Source organism: Cyprinodon tularosa, unplaced genomic scaffold (assembly GCF_016077235.1).
Source record: "Cyprinodon tularosa strain WSP-4 unplaced genomic scaffold, ASM1607723v1 ctg279, whole genome shotgun sequence".
Classification (NCBI taxonomy): domain Eukaryota; kingdom Metazoa; phylum Chordata; class Actinopteri; order Cyprinodontiformes; family Cyprinodontidae; genus Cyprinodon; species Cyprinodon tularosa.
Window position 1 is genome coordinate 698,256 of NW_024038984.1, and position 17,049 is coordinate 715,304.

The window sequence follows — 17,049 nt, forward strand, 5'->3', positions numbered from 1 at the left end:
AAAGGTACCTTTCCATAAGATAAATGTATGTGTGGTTGTGATTGTGTGTGTTTGTTACCCAGACAGGAGACAGGATCATCAGCATCAATGATGTGTCTACAGAGGGAATTACTCCTGAGCACGCTGAAGACCTGCTGAAGAACGCAACCGGAACCATCAGTCTGCTGGTACTGTCACACAGCTGTAAATAGATAATGACTTGAGCAATAATGGCAGGATCCCTGGATGTGATGACATCAGCGAGAATTTTCCTCTGCCTGTCAGAAACAGATAGCAAAATCTTACACTGTAGAGCATTTTTAGTTGTGTAGATCTTAACACAGACTTCACTGTGTACTTTAAGAACTCCTAAATCCTTTTCAACCAGATAGAGGGCTCAAATGTGCAATCTTGGAATAGATTTGGCTGCCCGTTGCACTATTAAATCATTGTTATACATTACAGTAGCTATTTGAAGGAGTCTTTTATACTTTTGGGGAAATTATATGAACTAAAACTTACATAGCATGTGACTGCTGAAAGTGGTTGTTTGATTTTTGTTCAGTCTTAATCAGGTAGAGATTCTGATTGATTCTGGTTTTCTTTCACACTAGATCCAATTTACCAGTCAGATTGCTTTAGAAGCATTTTTTGCTGAAAGTAATGCAGCAATTCTTTTCATATGTTCCTTCATGATACCAAAATCCTTGTCAATTATATGATTAACATTTAGCAGACAGCATCTATGAGCAGCAGATTCTAGAATGGTTTTGGATAAATTCTTGTACCAGTAATAAGTGCTGTAGAACATGGAAATTCTTTCAACTAAGCCAGTGGTTCTGCTCTCAACCATTATGTTGTTCTTCAAGTTACTGAAGGTAAATTTACATTCATTTTATTCAGGTGTCCATAAAAAAGACACAGCCCTCATTTTTCATTTTTAAGCCTCATGTTGAGAACAACTGATCTAAACAATATGTTTGATTCCCTGGCAGCATGTTTCTTGGTATTGTCCAGCCAGAAGGTTAACCTCCTCCGGGGGATTGTCCTGTATTTATTTTTGCCCCATATTAAGCTCAATCATCTTCCCATTAACTGACTGGCTGAATCATCTGAACTTATTTCTGTGCTCCCATACTGCAGCTGTTACATTTGGCTTTCCAACCAAATTCCATCTCTGCTTTTCTATTTTTCTAAATGCTAAACCAACTATGCTAAGGAAACTACAGTGGGAGGGGTGAATGGAGGTCGATGCACCAATGTGAAATCTTTTATTATTCAGATTATTAAGACAACAAAGCGAGTAAGATATAAGGAAAACATTGGAGCATGCAAATGTAAAATTATGGAGCTAATTTAAACTTGTCATGTAATCAGTTTTATCATGGCGATTAATTGAGTTATTTTTTATGTGACAGACATACATATTTCAGCATAATAGTTCAACGGAAGAGCACCTTTTTCCACATTTGCTAAATTCTATACATGGTTCGTTGGGAAGTACAACAGGATTTTCTTTAACCAATGGGTTTGTTTTTGCAAATCTTTCATACAGTGCTGATAGGCAGAATGCACAACTAACTGTCCGCTTAACAGATTCTTTCACCTGCATCTCAATGGGTTTAGTAGCTCTACTGCATTTAAAAGGTTTGGGGTTAAATTCCAGCTTCACTTTGTCATATGTTTATATGCCCTTGGGTAAGGTACTAGTGATCTGTATAAAGGTTAATGAATGTGTGCATTTCAGTATGTTCCAGTGGGGAAATGTGGCTTTATTGTAAATTGCTTTGAGAAGTCAGTGTGAATAGAAAAGTGCTATAAAAATGTAGTCTATTTACCTGAGCTGTGAATCTTTGCAGTTCCTCTAAAGTTCCTCTAAAGTAAAAAAAAAAGAAGGAAAAAAAAAACCCCAAACAACTGGACTTTGTTTCAAATTTTAAATACATTTTGCTTCCCATCCAGGAAGCTTTTTCAATTCAAAATGTCAGAAATAGCGTCAATTTCGAGGCTTTATAGAGTGGACCAAAAACTAAGCCTTGTTAGTTAGCATAATGTCTTTAAATTTGGAAACCAAGTCCTGTGGATTTTGTTTTTACTTCTTTGGAATGACTATGACCTGGATGACTGAGAACTTCCTTATGGAACTTATCCGTATAAATCCTCTTCTTTCCAAAGTCAGTTTTGGTTGACCACTATTCCTTGGCTCTGTTACAATTTTCAACACTTTGGTTATTAGTTCTAATCCATCCTTTTTTAAACATCTTCAAAACCTCCTTCCCAAGCGCTCTGCTGTCCTGATCAGTCCTCAGAATAAAGTGTGTGGATGGATGTCCTCAAAACCAGGCAACAAGGAAGATTCAGGAAGACGGAGTTGGAGGAAGTTTGACAAAGTTTGGCAGTGTTTGATGAGGACCCAACAAGGGGGAACTGAAGAGAGAGGGCTTTTAAAGGAGACAGAGACAAAGAGGGGGCTAATGAGGAAACTGGGAGCAGGTGTGCACAGAACAAGAGAGAAAGAGCTAGGGAAGAAGGAGAACACAGGAGGGCAGCAGAGAGCAACAAATAGAAACCTGGAAGACTGGAAATAACAACACAATGTTAAATTACTAGGACTATAAAACATGGAGAAAAGAAAATTAAACACTCAAAAGAAAACATAACAGAACCCAGACTAGGACAGTAACTGGAAGAAAGAACACAGCGAAATAAAAATAAAACCACTAAGACTAGAAACCAAGGAGTAAATCAAGACTGAATACTATAACAGAAACCTGACAACCTCTGTCCTCGAGGCCCGCTTTCCTGCAGGTTTTAGAGGTTTCCTTGCTCCAGCACAGCTGATTTTAATTGAAAGCTGATTAACAGGCTTTTGGTCTACTGCAATCATTATAATCAGCTGTGCTAAAGCAGGGAAACCTCTAAAACTTGCAGGACAGCGAGCCTCGAGGACCGAGGTTGGGGATGCCTGCTCTAATAAACCTGACACCATCACAGAGCATCACAGGTTCTTTCTGAGTTCACCTTATTCACAAATGGACTCTTTTTCCTATATAGGTGACCTTGGACAGCAGCTCATTGCATTGGAATCTTTTAGATTTCCTTTTTTACTTAAGAAATACTTTAAATATGGACATCACCTTGTGCTGGTGTCACAGAAAAAAAAAAAAATAATTAAGTTTGGGTTTGTAAAACCATGACACAAGGTCAAGTTCAAGTGTTGGAAATGCATTTTTCAGGCTTTTTAATGAGAATAATTTTTGTGTTTAGGTAACAGCTGGTTTCGAAGGGGTCATTCCACATGATCAATGTGAGGGTCATATCAGCACATCAGATCAGACAAGTAGCTGCTCTCATAATAGCTTCTGGTAAGAGTTCTTATTAGCACATTTCCACCAGTGTTTTCTTATTTTTAACTGAGTATAATAACTGAAACCAATGAAATGTACTGTTAATGCAATTTGGGTCTAACCGAACACAATCAAGCTACTTCTCTGATCCCTACAGTCCACGAGTTTATAAGACCATTACACTGGAGAGAGGGTTGTCGGGCCTGGGCTTCAGCATTGTGGGGGGATTTGGCAGCCCTCATGGAGACCTGCCGATCTACGTCAAAAGTATTTTCTGCAAGGTGAGCAAACACATCTGGTGATAGAGTACATTTAAACTTTATGTCATTACCCTGTCCATTCAGGCTACTTTTGCCAATGTGTAGTACCTTGCGTCATGGTGTATCACCATTTGCCTCGATGGATCACTCTGTATTCTTCCTTTATCTCACAAGCAAAATGTATTTATAGCAAAAATGTAGGTAGGATTTAAGTTAATTAATTTCTGATTCTGTAAGTCTCATTATTCTTCTTCAAAGTCATGCTTATATTAAAAAATGTAAAAGCTTATAAACCTTTGCGTAACCTTTACCAAGATCCTCAAAGACAACTGCCATTACTGTGGTACTGTAGCATCCCTATTTGTAAGTGATTATTTGTCAAAGTTCAGAACAGAGAACCCAGAATGATATCTCAAAAAGCGTTTATTAAATACAACAGATTTGCTGTGAACACCTAGGGCATCTAAGGCAGGAACCTCTGCGGGAAGAAAACACAGGTTAGTGACCACGTCAATCTAGCGGAGGCAGATTATGAACATGAGTCACTATCCTGTTCTTAAAGTTTAGTCTATGCCCAGAGGACAAGGTCGATACCAGCTGGTCGGCTGCCAACAAGACGCGGTGGGCACCACGGAGAGTGTCCCAAACGTTAACCTTTTAAAGCCCACCTAATTTGAAGTGATCCTGAAGTGATATTTTGCATACCCAAATGGAAAAGCAAATAACTTAGGAACTGGCCAAATTACATGTGTGTTACATTATTTGAAACCTAACACCCAAAGACTGAACAATAGGCAGGAGATTCAAGCAGACAAAGGAAAGCAGGACAATACAGAGGGCGAAGTCATAGCCGGTGCCAAAGAGGTTTAAAGGAGTCCGGGCCAGAAGATCAGAGATCCAAAGAGGAAAAGAAAGGAAATCCAGGATGGTGTCGGGAATCAGTTCCAGGTTCGGTTAACAGGCAGAATCCAGCAGGAGTCCGAAGACAGGTCAGGCTAACAGATCAGAATGGGAACAGGTAGGCTCAGTGGTCCAAAGGCAGAACAGGTCAGGATCAGGCAACCAGTAAACAATAATATTTGTTGGTTTTACTATAATAATATGGTTTTCAATTCACTTAATTTTCTCTGGTTACTTTTAGATTCATTTGTGTGATTATTCTAAGTATCTTTGTTGAGTTTTAATTATGGCTCAATTACCTAATTAGTATTATTGTTTCCTGCTGGTTCACCCAATTATTTATTTGTTTTCTGTGCCAGGTTCTGTATGTAGGTTCCCGTTTAATTCATTCACATGGGATGAATTCTGTTTTCCACGCCAAGTTAAGATCTTTCTCTCTATTCACCGAACAGCCTCAGATTGTCTTGCTGATGTCTAACATAACAAAAGATTACTTAAATAAATTTAAAAAAAAATTACTACTTTTTTGTTGGTGTCCCCAGTGATTTATATAAAATGAATCTAGCAGAAGAATTTCTGTAATTCACCATTTACCTTTTTGAGGGTAAACCCAGTGCATATGTACTTCTAATATTAAATCCACGATATTCTACCTTACTGTGTATCCTTAATGATTATTAAAAAAAATGTGACACAGAGAATGATAGGTTGGGTTAATATTATAAGTTATATGCCTCAACTTTTACAGATGAGTTGGATTTAAAAAAAAGTTTTAAAAAAGTATTAAGTAATGCTTTGGGCCTTCTTTACATTAAAAGTCCCGGGAACTTGGTTTGGTTGGATGAAATATTAAACCTCTTTTGTAAGAAGAACATTTCGATAAAATACTGGTAGAGTCTAAAAGAAAAATGAGCATGAGTGGTCATTAGGTCTGTTAGAAGGATACACATCTAAAAACATTCAGCCAAATCAAAACAGAAAAGTCAGACATGTGGTATGTGGGTGAAATAAAGACAGAAGAGCAATAGAGAGGACCATGGACTGTGGTTGCACAGTTTGTTCACAAAGACATGGTCAAAGATCCTTACTTTGCTCCGACTTTGTGAGATGTTAGAGCAGAACATGGAAATACTGTCTTTATACCTGCTCTTCAATTAAAGCAATTTAGGAACCATTCAGTGACTTTTGGTCTAACATTAATGGGGCGGGGCTCTTCTCTCTCTGCAGGGGGCAGCCATTGAGGACGGCAGGTTGAAACGTGGCGATCAGATTATTGCTGTGAATGGACACTGTCTGGAGGGTGTGACTCATGCTGAGGCTGTGGAAATTCTGAAAAAGACAAAAGGGACTGTCGTCCTTACTGTTCTTTCCTGAGCTAACTGTCACTCTTCCAGTTTTCGAATAGTATAACTGTATGAATAACGCTGTCTTTTGTAGAACTGCTTGAATCAAAGCTGAGGACCTAAATATGGGAATTTCTAGAAGTCCAAATGCATCTTCAACGTCTTAGAGAATTCTTTCAAGTGTTTAAGCATGTAGACCCCATATATTGGTCATATAACATGTTTTGATCACCCAAAATGACATACAATGATTAGAAATGGGAAAGGTTGTCAAAGGTTGTCTTAAATCCTTAATCTTAAATACCTAACAAGATCTATATTGTAGATCTAGCTGAAGAAAATCACCCCAACTGTATGATCCTGCCACCAGCATTCAAAGGTTCTTGAAAACTATTTATCTATTTTTTCTTCTGGTGTAAAATTGTGTTTATCTGTAAAATGCATCAAAGTTTTTGACTTAATGTGAGAAAATAATAATGAAAAAAAAGTTGTAGAACTGTTGATACTTGTGCATGGTAACACATGCAGTACCTAGTCTGGAAAAGGTACCTCTAACAAAACTGCCTCAAATAATGTATTTGTACAGTCATTTCTCATTATACAACTGTAACATTAATTTTACTTGATAGAAAAAAATCTAAACTTGTTTTTAGTGGCAATATTATATTTATGTACAGTCCTACCTATACAAAGCCTAAGTGTTTTAATGATATGAGGTCGGAGATATAAAAATAACGGAAAACAAAAAGGCCTGTCAGAAAAGAAAAAGCAACCACAAAAAAACAAAACACATGCAGTATTCTTACAGTTAATTGACTCCTGTTCAGTCAAAGGTCACATTCCAACATGCACAACATGCCAAGTGCTTCTGCCAAGGTTTTTTTTAAGGCAATCGTGTTTTAGGAGACTGTTTTTGTGAAGGCGTGACGTACATTTTCTTTGCATTCCTGTATTTTATTGTTTTAAAAGCATAATGGTTACTTATTTAGTCATTGTCTTTCATAACCTAGTGATACCTCTATGAACATAGTACGTATGGTGGTTAGAGAATACAATAACAAGTCTTTGCATACTTTTTTTGCACACTAGGACTTAAAGGGAGTAGTTTATAGTATAAAGTGCTGTTTTTATTTAGAATTTCTTTTTTTTTTTATTCATTCTGTATTCTTAATGGAAAATGTATTCTTTATGTATTTTAGGTTTGTTGTTTAAAGAAGCCACAGCACTTAAACCTGTGTGCATTATGTAGCATTCTATAACAGAATTGTCTGTAATAAAAGTGAATTTGTGAGGATTTGTTTTAAGATTATTGATTAAGATTATTTTGTGTGTTTTCATTGAATCTGGGATACAGCAAAAACTATGATTTGAACCAGCCAAGGACCCATCAAGGAAAGTAGGGAAATTTTGAATAGCTACTACTGTTGTTTGATAAAGTTTTATGCACTTCATCCTGACAGATCTAGTGAAACCAAGTCATTTGTGTGACCCACTTTGTAACTAACTTTAAAATATGATTACATCCATGGTCCATTTTGAAAACACTTAGGTGTCCAAACATGAACCTCTTGGATATTGGTTGTCATTTCTGCATATGTTTTGATCAATGTTTTTTCTTTATTAGACACATTTATAACATATATAAAGTATTTGTTGATGTGAACATAACTCCATATGACACATACAGGTGCTGGTCATAAAATTAGAATATCATGAAAAAGTAGATTGATTTCAGTAATTCCATTTAAAAAGTGAAACTTGTATATTATATTCATACATTACATACAAACTCATATATTTCAGATGTTTATTTGGTTTAATTTTGATGATTACAAATGACAACAAATGAAAATCTCAAATTCATCATATCAGAAAATTAGAATATTGTGAAAAGGTTCAAAATTGATGGCCCCTGGTGCCACACTCTAATCAGCTAATTAACTCAAACCACCTGCAAAAGCCTTTAAATGGTCTTTCAGTCTAGTTCTATAGGCTACACAATCATGGGGAAGACTGCTGACTTGACAGTTGTCCAAAAGACGACCATCGACACCTTGCACAAGGAGGGCAAGACACAAAAGGTAATCGCTAAAGAGGCTGGCTGTTCACAGAGCTCAGTGTCCAAGCACATTAATAGAGAGGCGAAGGGAAGGAAAAGATGTGGTCGAAAAAAGTGTACAAGCAAGAGAGATAACCGCACCCTGGAGAGGATTGTGAAACAAAACCCATTCAAAAATGTGGGGGAGATTCACAAAGAGTGGACTGCAGCTGGAGTGAGTGCTTCAAGAACCACCACACACAGACGTATGAAAGACATGGGTTTCTGCTGTCGCATTCCTTGTGTCAAGCCACTCTTGAACCACAGACAGCGTCAGAAGCGTCTTGCCTGGGCTAAAGAGAAACAGGACTGGACTGCTGGTGAGTGGTCCAAAGTCATGTTCTCTGATGAAAGTAAATTTTGCATTTCCTTTGGAAATCAAGGTCCCAGAGTCTGGAGGAAAAGAAGAGAGGCACTTCATCCACGTTGCTTGAAGTCCAGTGTAAAGTTTCCACAGTCAGTGATGGTTTGGGGTGCCATGTCATCTGCTGGTGTTGGTCCATTGTGTTTTCTGAGGTCCAGGGTCAACGCAGCCACATACCAGGAAGTTTTAGAGCACTTCATGCTTCCTGCAGCTGACCAACTTTTTGGAGATGCAGATTTCATTTTCCAACAGGACTTGGCACCTGCACACAGTGCCAAAGCTACCAGTACCTGGTTGAAGGACCATGGTATCCCTGTTCTTAATTGGCCAGCAAACTCTCCTGACCTTAACCCCATAGAAAATCTATGGGGTATTGTGAAGAAGAAGATGCAATACACCAGACCCAACAATTCAGAAGAGCTAAAAGCCACTATTAGAGCAACCTGGGCTATCATAACACCTGAGCAGTGCCACAGACTGATCGACTCCATGCCACGCCGCATTGCTGCAGTAATACAGGCCAAAGGAGGCCCAACTAAATACTGAGTGCTGTACATGCTCATACTTTTCATGTTCATACTTTTCAGTTGGCCAACATTTCTATAAATCCTTTGTTTTTATTGGTCTTCAGTAATATTCTAATTTTCTGATATGATGAATTTGAGATTTTCATTTGTTGTCATTTGTAATCATCAAAATTAAACCAAATAAACATCTGAAATATATGAGTTTGTATGTAATGTATGAATATAATATACAAGTTTCACTTTTTAAATGGAATTACTGAAATCAATCTACTTTTTCATGATATTCTAATTTTATGACCAGCACCTGTAATACACACCATCATATTTTCTTTTGGGTTACATTGTCTCCTTGTAGTAATTTCCTGGCTGTGGTGCCAATTCGATCATCATCATTATTATACATGTCTGTCGTGTAATGACGACTGTGATTCTAGGGCTGTAGGAGATCTTGGAAAAGCATTTCCAGCATGCTATAATTTTGAACATACAAAACCATACCTCTCCCTTCAGACCACCCCTCGAAATGGTAAATGGCATGTACTTATATAGCGCCTTTATTCAAGTTAGGAGACTTGACCAAAGCGCTTTACACTACATTCATTCACCCATTCACGCACACACTCACACACTGATGGTGGCAAGCTACATTGTAGCCACAGCTGCCCTGGGGCTCACTGACAGAAGCGAGGCTGCCGTACACTGGCGCCACCGGGCCCTCTGACCACCATCAGTAGACAATGCAGGTGAAGTGTCTTGCCCAAGGACACAACAACACTGAAAGTCAGAGTCGGGGCTTGAACCGTCAACCCTTCGATTTCAGGGCAAACTCCTACATCCAACGCCACTGTCGGCCCGAAACCACGCCTTAAAAACACATGAATGCACATGCTGTCTGCAGCGGGTCTAGAGCAGCAGGAGCAGTGCTGTTGATGCGGAGCGCTATGATCACTCCTCTGAAAGAGTTTATTAACGCCTAAATTAACAAGCAGACAACCATGATTGATGTGTCAGGAACCAATCGTGTCCAACGGACCGTCTTTTGTGATTGGTTGGGGTTATTCATAGATTTCTCACTGTAGCAGGGACCATTTATTTTAGTTTCACTTCCAGGCCTTCTATTTCGGTGCTTGCTAAGTGGGGAGATTTTTAAGCCACATGGTAAAAAATGCGTCAGAAAAGATATCCTACTGCACCTTTAACCAAAGCAGTCCATAGCTTTTTTCCTACCCTGGATATAGCTTTAACTGTCAATGCAGCAAAAGGTAAAGGGATAGGAGCTAGAATCAGGAGCTACTAAAGGGGCTGCAGTTTGAGGAATTTGGATTGAAGCTTGCAGTTCCTTAGGGTTTTGGTTCATTTCTCTCAGTTCTGTATTTATCCTTGTTCCCCCATGGATCTCTTGCTTAGTACTCTCCCTCATCTGCTTGGCATCCTCCTGATTAAACTCACCTGATTTTTATGTCACTAATAACCCTTCCTTGGTATTTAAGCTCATATTGTTCATTGATAGTCTCTTCTCTGCTACCACCCTGTATCAAATCGTCCTATCCTTTTAGTTCTCTCTAACTTTGTTCAGTTCTATTATAACATTTTGTCTCATAGCATCATGTTCTGGTACTCCTACCTAAAATAATACAATAACCCATGACACTTTCTGGTATTTGTTATAAGATGCCACTATAGTATTTCTTTAAAATGGTGGCAATTATGATGGCATCTTTTTTTTCCAGTAACGAATTTCAGAATTGAGAGGGTGATTTAACTTACTCTAAAGCCTTCAAAGCCACATCATCACTTGGACTTTCCTCAGATGTTTAGAGCCAATAAAATCTTTTTTTTTGCTGCTGCTGCTAAATTTGAAGAAAGTTATGCAAAATTCTCTTAGAAGTTTGCTATTTCGTAAACAGAAATAATTAGAGCGATCCTAACTGACATAAAACAGGAAAAATTTGGTTATTTAAATGACAGTATGTGAAGAAATAAAAAGTCTTTTTAAACTGTGTATGCAAATATCTTGTTTTAGTTGAAAAGGTAAACAAGTGTGAAATATAACATTTTATATTGTCTTGATTTTATTTTTGAGGAAAACATGAATGTGACATTGCAAAGAATGGCTTCTAGAAACCAACAGCAGATAAAACTGGTGACAACTTAATAAACAATACAATTGCACACAATTGTCTCATTTAGGAATGTGGAAGCCTCTCAGGAGAGCCTGTCTGCAGCCTTCACATTAATCAAAGCCATCTGTTCACATTGCAAGCTTTGCTGAAACCCAGCCATCACAGTCTGCTTTATCCTGGTCCAGATGAACAATCGCTCGCCTGATTGGATAAGGGGACTTCTTAAGATGGAGGAATGGCACAAGACTTGTGTGGTTCAGATTTGTCCTTTCAGAAACTTTTTTTCTTCACTTTATTGCACTCCTTTGTTACCCACCTTTTCCACTGAGACTGGAAAGCTCACCAGTGAGTTTTGTGCTGCATTTTAAATTAAGATAACTCTCATGAGAGTAAACTTGAAAGGTACTAATGATCCTCCATTCTCTGGAGGGTAGCAACAGCCAAGAGACTGTTCCGTACGTGACTGTCACATCTATTCATATTCATACATCCACAGCAACGTGTCTTTTTTGCTGCCAGTGTCACCTGGTGCTGTCCAAATGTTGGTGGATCTAGAAGAAAAAATAAAAACTCTGATCCTGAAATTCAGTTTGTTGAGGATCTTTTTCAGCCTGTTATCCTACTCTGCAAAAATGCCAATCCAAGATAATTCAACTCACTGCTGACTCGTTAAAAAAACTCTATCTCCTCTTATTAATAAGATAAAAATACCCCAATGCAGAATGGTTGGACCATTCTGAGAACTTAGCTTTAATTGTGGCCGTGTGTTTAGGCGGCACCACATTTGTGTCATCCCTAAACTCAGAATCTCGGTTGTCACGAGCAAATGAGCTGAACTGATTGGAACCTCAGTACACAGACACTTGTATGCCCATGTCACTCATTTTAACTCGGTGTCATAGCCTGAAGCAAGAAGTAATTACGCTCACTCATGCAGTTAAAGAAGAGAAGCAAAGTACATCCAGCAGGTTTGGAGTGATAAAAATTCAGCTGTTTTACTAAACACGATAGGGTAGGTAAAAAAAATAAGGATTTTGGAGATGTAAGTCAGTGCTGTGGCTTCATACATTTAAAGTCTATAAAAAATGAAAACTCTGTAATTATTTCTTTTCATAAGGATGCACATTATTATAAGCATCTTATTGGTGTCAGCCAATACTAGCTTCAAAAATTCAAATATCTGCCAATCTACCAATATAACTCCAAGATATAGAAAAGATTCTTTTGTGCCAAACAAGAGGATTACACCTGCAGCAGCACTAAGTCACAGGCTCCAAAATGATGCATGATCCTGCAACAGGAAAGATGCTGAAGTAAAATTATAGGTGTTATGGATTTTTTAAAGATTAAAAGAGGGATATCCAAACTGTTATCTGCAATGACTTCTATAGGACTGGAGGGAGAAAACTACATACTGTCTATACAAAGGTCTAGAGTGAAAAAATCGGCATACACTGGCCCCTCATGATTTTCTAATCATCAAATAAGAACAATATCTTGCAAAATGCCCTTTTCAGAATTCGTTAACTTCATAAACTTCTGCACACTTTATTGGGATTTGATGTTGTAGAACAACACAAAGTAGAGCATATCTGTGGAAAAAGAAGGAACATTTTACATAGTTTCCTTGGGCCATTAAAGGTTGCAGCAAACATGTGGAGAAGGATATTGAATATTAAGTTTTTCTATGCATCCATGGTGTAAGGTGTTGAAAAAAAAATAAGATTGCACAACCCCATGAATGGACCATTCACATTGGGAAAGATAGTGTGTGGGCAGCATCATGCTGTGGGAATGACTTTCTGTACATTATTAAGATATATTGGGAAGATGGATGCTGCTAAATACGGGGTGATGCTACCCTGGATCTGCAGACCTAAGACCCTTAATTTAATGCCAGAGCTCTATTGGAGTGGTTTTAATCAAAACATGTTTACCATACTTAAACAAGCTGATGTACACAAACACTTTTAGAATTTTAAAAGTGTATTAACATGAAAGTCATCTATGATTTTAAGTTTTACTTCACAACAACGTAACAGAAATGGTGTCAACCTTGTAGTGGCAAAGTACAGTAAATCCTATCAAAGGGAAAGTCATTTTAAAGTTTTGCTTTGCTTTAAATATTGTATGTTCTTTGTCATTAAATGTGACCATATAAAACACCCCAAATTAATTAAAAATTGATCTTCACCACCCAGAACCCAGGAGAAACCACTTAAGGTTTACATGATGTCTGCGCTCAGGCTTTCAGCCTCCACAAAAAAAAAAAAAAAAAAAAGAAAGAAAAGAGCCACACGGGAACATAAATTCTGTGGGTTACACACATTTGGTTGGTGCTACTGAATGTCATGCAGGGTTACTGCATTTTCAGAGAATATGATGTAATAACTGACTTTTTTTTTTTTTTTACAAATGAAAGGTTCAAACACAAGAGATGGAGGATGATTATTCTAAACTTTCTGATTCAAGTGTATGCAATGTATTACAGAGCTTTAAGATTTACCACAAATGTTGGTTTAAAAGAAACTAAGATATGAGCAAAATTAAGATATGAATGTTGGAACACACTTTAGTCTAGTTTTCAGTATAATCTTTAATATACCATTTAGTTCAGCTGAATCAAATATCTAAAGCAGTTTGATCGTATTTGTAAAGCATTTTTTCTATTACATTGGAACTCTCTGGAAAAATTGGGTCAGATATGTACTTCCCCGTACAAGCTAATAAGCTCTAGTTTTCAAAATGTTAAACACTGTTCTCTTACCATATCTGTAGTGATATCTAAGATCCACATGAGGGCGATGTGTGTTCTGTTATCAAGACAGGGCATTGCTCTCTAAATGAACCAGTCTTTGGGTGGAAGATTAGTATTAAGTGGTGCGATTTGCCAGATGGCCCAAGGCTTTAGACAAATAAATTTGCACCTGCAGCAAAAGGCCTGTCTTAAGATCAGTCAGCGGTCTGTTCATACAGCCCTGCCTGTTTACTTAATGATGAGGCTGGGTAAACAACAGAATGACAGAAATTGGGACACAAACATAAGAACAGCCTTTATGGTGTGAGTCATTAAAAATTAAGATGAATTGAGATAGTATGAGCAAAATATAAAAGCACCATTTTGTAAAAGAGGTAAAATTGAGACATTTTGTTCCTATATTATCTGATATAAATCAGCAATTTGAATTACTGATTGGAGCATATGTCTGAAATATTCTTCCTTATATTAGATCATAGACAGGCAATTGACGTGCTGGTTTAGAACTACCTGAGCTTTATTGAGAGATTGAATAAAAAATGCAGAAGAAATTTGTTAAAATGTCAGGCTCCCTTTAGACAGTGGTGGACTCAGACAACAGAATGGGATTTTTTTTCAGCCTCCTGTCCTCCTCACAGTAATGCCTGTAGGTCTATGGCAGCAGTGGCTACAGTGCCTCAGCCAAGCTCTTAGAACAAACTCGCATGGCAAATACGACAGTGTCCACACAGGCCATGACCACCACAGTAACAACAATGGCCACGTTGATGATCTCAGACAGGGAGAGTGGAGGAGCAATGCGGGATGGGAGCACAGATCCAATGAAAAGGGGTCATGGGGGGGAATGCCTTAATGGATAAGTGTGTTATTATTACTCACCTGGCAAATGGACCTCCCAGATATCAGGGGCAGGGACAAAGATCTCAGCATTGGTGACAATTGATTCCCTCCTACTATCATTGCAACCCCACTCCCCTTACAGTGGAACAGAAGACCTTGCCTGTTCAGCAGGGTCAAAAATTCCCTTTAGCCCTTTTCCCTTTCAGACATAGACAGGTATGGGGTATTGCAGGCTAATAAAAAAGCCAAACGACCGACATTCCAAAGGGGCAGACCTGTTTGTCTGGTTCAATTTGCATGTTTTCTAAGCCAAAACAAGGCTTTGCTAGGCTACTCTATAAAGGCTCGAACTCAACGCCGACAGTTTGTCCAGTGGATTTTTTTTATTTTAATTTTTTTACTTCAGGGTTGTAATGGTTTTGGTTCTGTTCAAGTTTTATCTCTGAGTTTTCATTGGTCTTATTTCCATTTTTCTGTTAAAGTTATTTTTGATTGTATTTGTGTTTTTACGTAGATATTTCTTGTTTGCCCTCTAGTCTCAGTTTCCTTTTCCCTAGCTTTCTTCTTATCTCTGCTCACACCTGCTCCCAATCTGCTACTTGGCCTAGTCTTTGTTTCTCTCCCATTTATCCTGCTCCTGTTCAATCACTCTTTGCAGAATCAGTCTGCGTTAGAGTCCTGTCAAACCTCTACCTCTACTTGATAAGGGTAAACTATTTCAACTGTGGACTGAAGGTTATTTCTCTTGGATTATCTTTCATCACAGTTTAATTCATATTACCATAAAAGCATGTTTAAAAGCCTTTAAACTTTGCACATCCATGACTATAATACTACAGGGTATGTCCTGGAGAACCAACCAGACATCAGCCCATGGTAACACAGAAGCAGGGACCAGTTAATCTGTTTTTGACAGTGGAAGGCAACAGTAGTACAGACAGAGCTCATGTATGAAAACATTTGGTCAAAATGCCTTGCCATGCATTGAAATCAATACTTCATCACTGATATCCAACAGTCCAAACAGCTTATCCACTGTGCACCCCCCTCAGAAATGTTTTTTAAATAATTTGTTCATCTACACCAGGTGCTATTTTTTCCTGCCTATTATTCTATCAGGCCCTGGATGAAGAGCATCTGTAAACATCCACTCATCTTGCCTCGGATCCTCATTTGAATTAAGTTCTGGACTAAGGCTAATACTCGTATAAGCTTTGAAACTTTTTTTTGTTTACTGAAGTAAAGGCAGTTAGCTTATGTTTTTCTTTTGATTTTTATGTGACCTCAAACAGGTTCCAGCATCGACTTATAGTCGTTCCACCCTTCTTCCAATTAACTTTGGCCAGTTAAAAAATAGCATACTGTATAATAGTACAGTACAGTATAATCATGCTTCAATACTATATTTCTCTATGTGGATGATGTATTACACTAGCCTGATAAACCATACTAAATGTGCAATTAAATGTGTAATTTAGTCTGGCCCCGATGACATTGGAAGATTGTTGATGAGAACAACCCGTTGTTTTTCAAACCATGTTTGTGCCTATTGGCCAACGCTCTGACCAATGAGCGCAACTGACTGTGACGTAGTAAACGTGACAGAAAGCTGATGGGGGAGTGTAAACAAACAGCCTGTCCGTAAAAAACGGCGAATACGTCCTTCTTAAAAAAAATTAAGCGAACGTAGCGTAGAGCCTCCTCCTGCTCACGTTTCAACGAAAACCCAAAGTCTAATCCTTCCAAAACTGATTCCAAAGCTGACTCAAAAATCAGCATTAGAGCCAGCGGCCCTTCACACACGACTAAGCTGAGAGAGGGCCGCTGCAGACGGGCTGCGGTTAGCCCTGGCTGCCGTTAGCCGCGGAGTTCCGCTTGTTGCAGGTCCTCTCAACTTCGGAAATTGTTTTTTAATTAAGCATTAAATCGGTAAATGGACCATATAGTGACGCTTTAAAGTAGAATATTCTCGTCTCAAATGATCTTAAAACGTACTTTTAATGAACAACAGCAACAGAAAAGAGAACTTTTAACTTTCAGTGGAGTGCTCCATTGAAAGCTACTTTTGCCACAGTGCATGCTACTGTTCAGTAGTTGTTGCCATCTTCCTTGTTGTGCTTTCTCCACCGTCATGCAGCTTTGTTGTCCCGCCCTCAAAACCCCGCCCGCTTTGCATTCAGAAATTCAAAACACATCTCTGCGTTGTGATCGGCCCACCAGTTCTAGGGCCTGGGGCATTGATCGAGGCTAGACCACTCGCAGGCAAAAATTATTTTTGCTGCTGGCGGGTGGGGCTAGTTTACACAAGATCTGCAGTGCCACTTCTTTCTCCACACAAATCATTTTAAGCCTACGCTAAAAAAAGGCAATATCTTTTTTTCTTTCATGTTTGCTATATGGTCTGTTAACATACGTTAAACTGGAGTTCTTTTGATTTTCTTTAAAAAACGTTAAGTGGATGACTAAGAAGTTTCATGAAAAGTTTAAATGCAAGAGATGTCACTTTTTAC

The 17,049-nt window shown here is 38.3% G+C and overlaps 1 protein-coding gene across 1 annotated transcript in view; it reads left to right on the plus strand.

Annotated features, from left to right (window-relative positions):
* Positions 1–7,120, plus strand: part of si:dkey-92j12.5 (multiple PDZ domain protein) — a 76,530-nt gene extending 69,410 nt beyond the window's left edge. The window contains exons 41-44 of the mRNA XM_038290326.1: positions 63–167; positions 3,247–3,344; positions 3,484–3,607; positions 5,714–7,120. Coding sequence (XP_038146254.1) covers positions 63–167; positions 3,247–3,344; positions 3,484–3,607; positions 5,714–5,860 — 474 coding nt within the window. The 3' untranslated portion in view covers positions 5,861–7,120. The remainder of the gene's footprint in view (positions 1–62; positions 168–3,246; positions 3,345–3,483; positions 3,608–5,713) is intronic.
* The last annotated feature ends 9,929 nt before the right edge of the window (positions 7,121–17,049 follow it).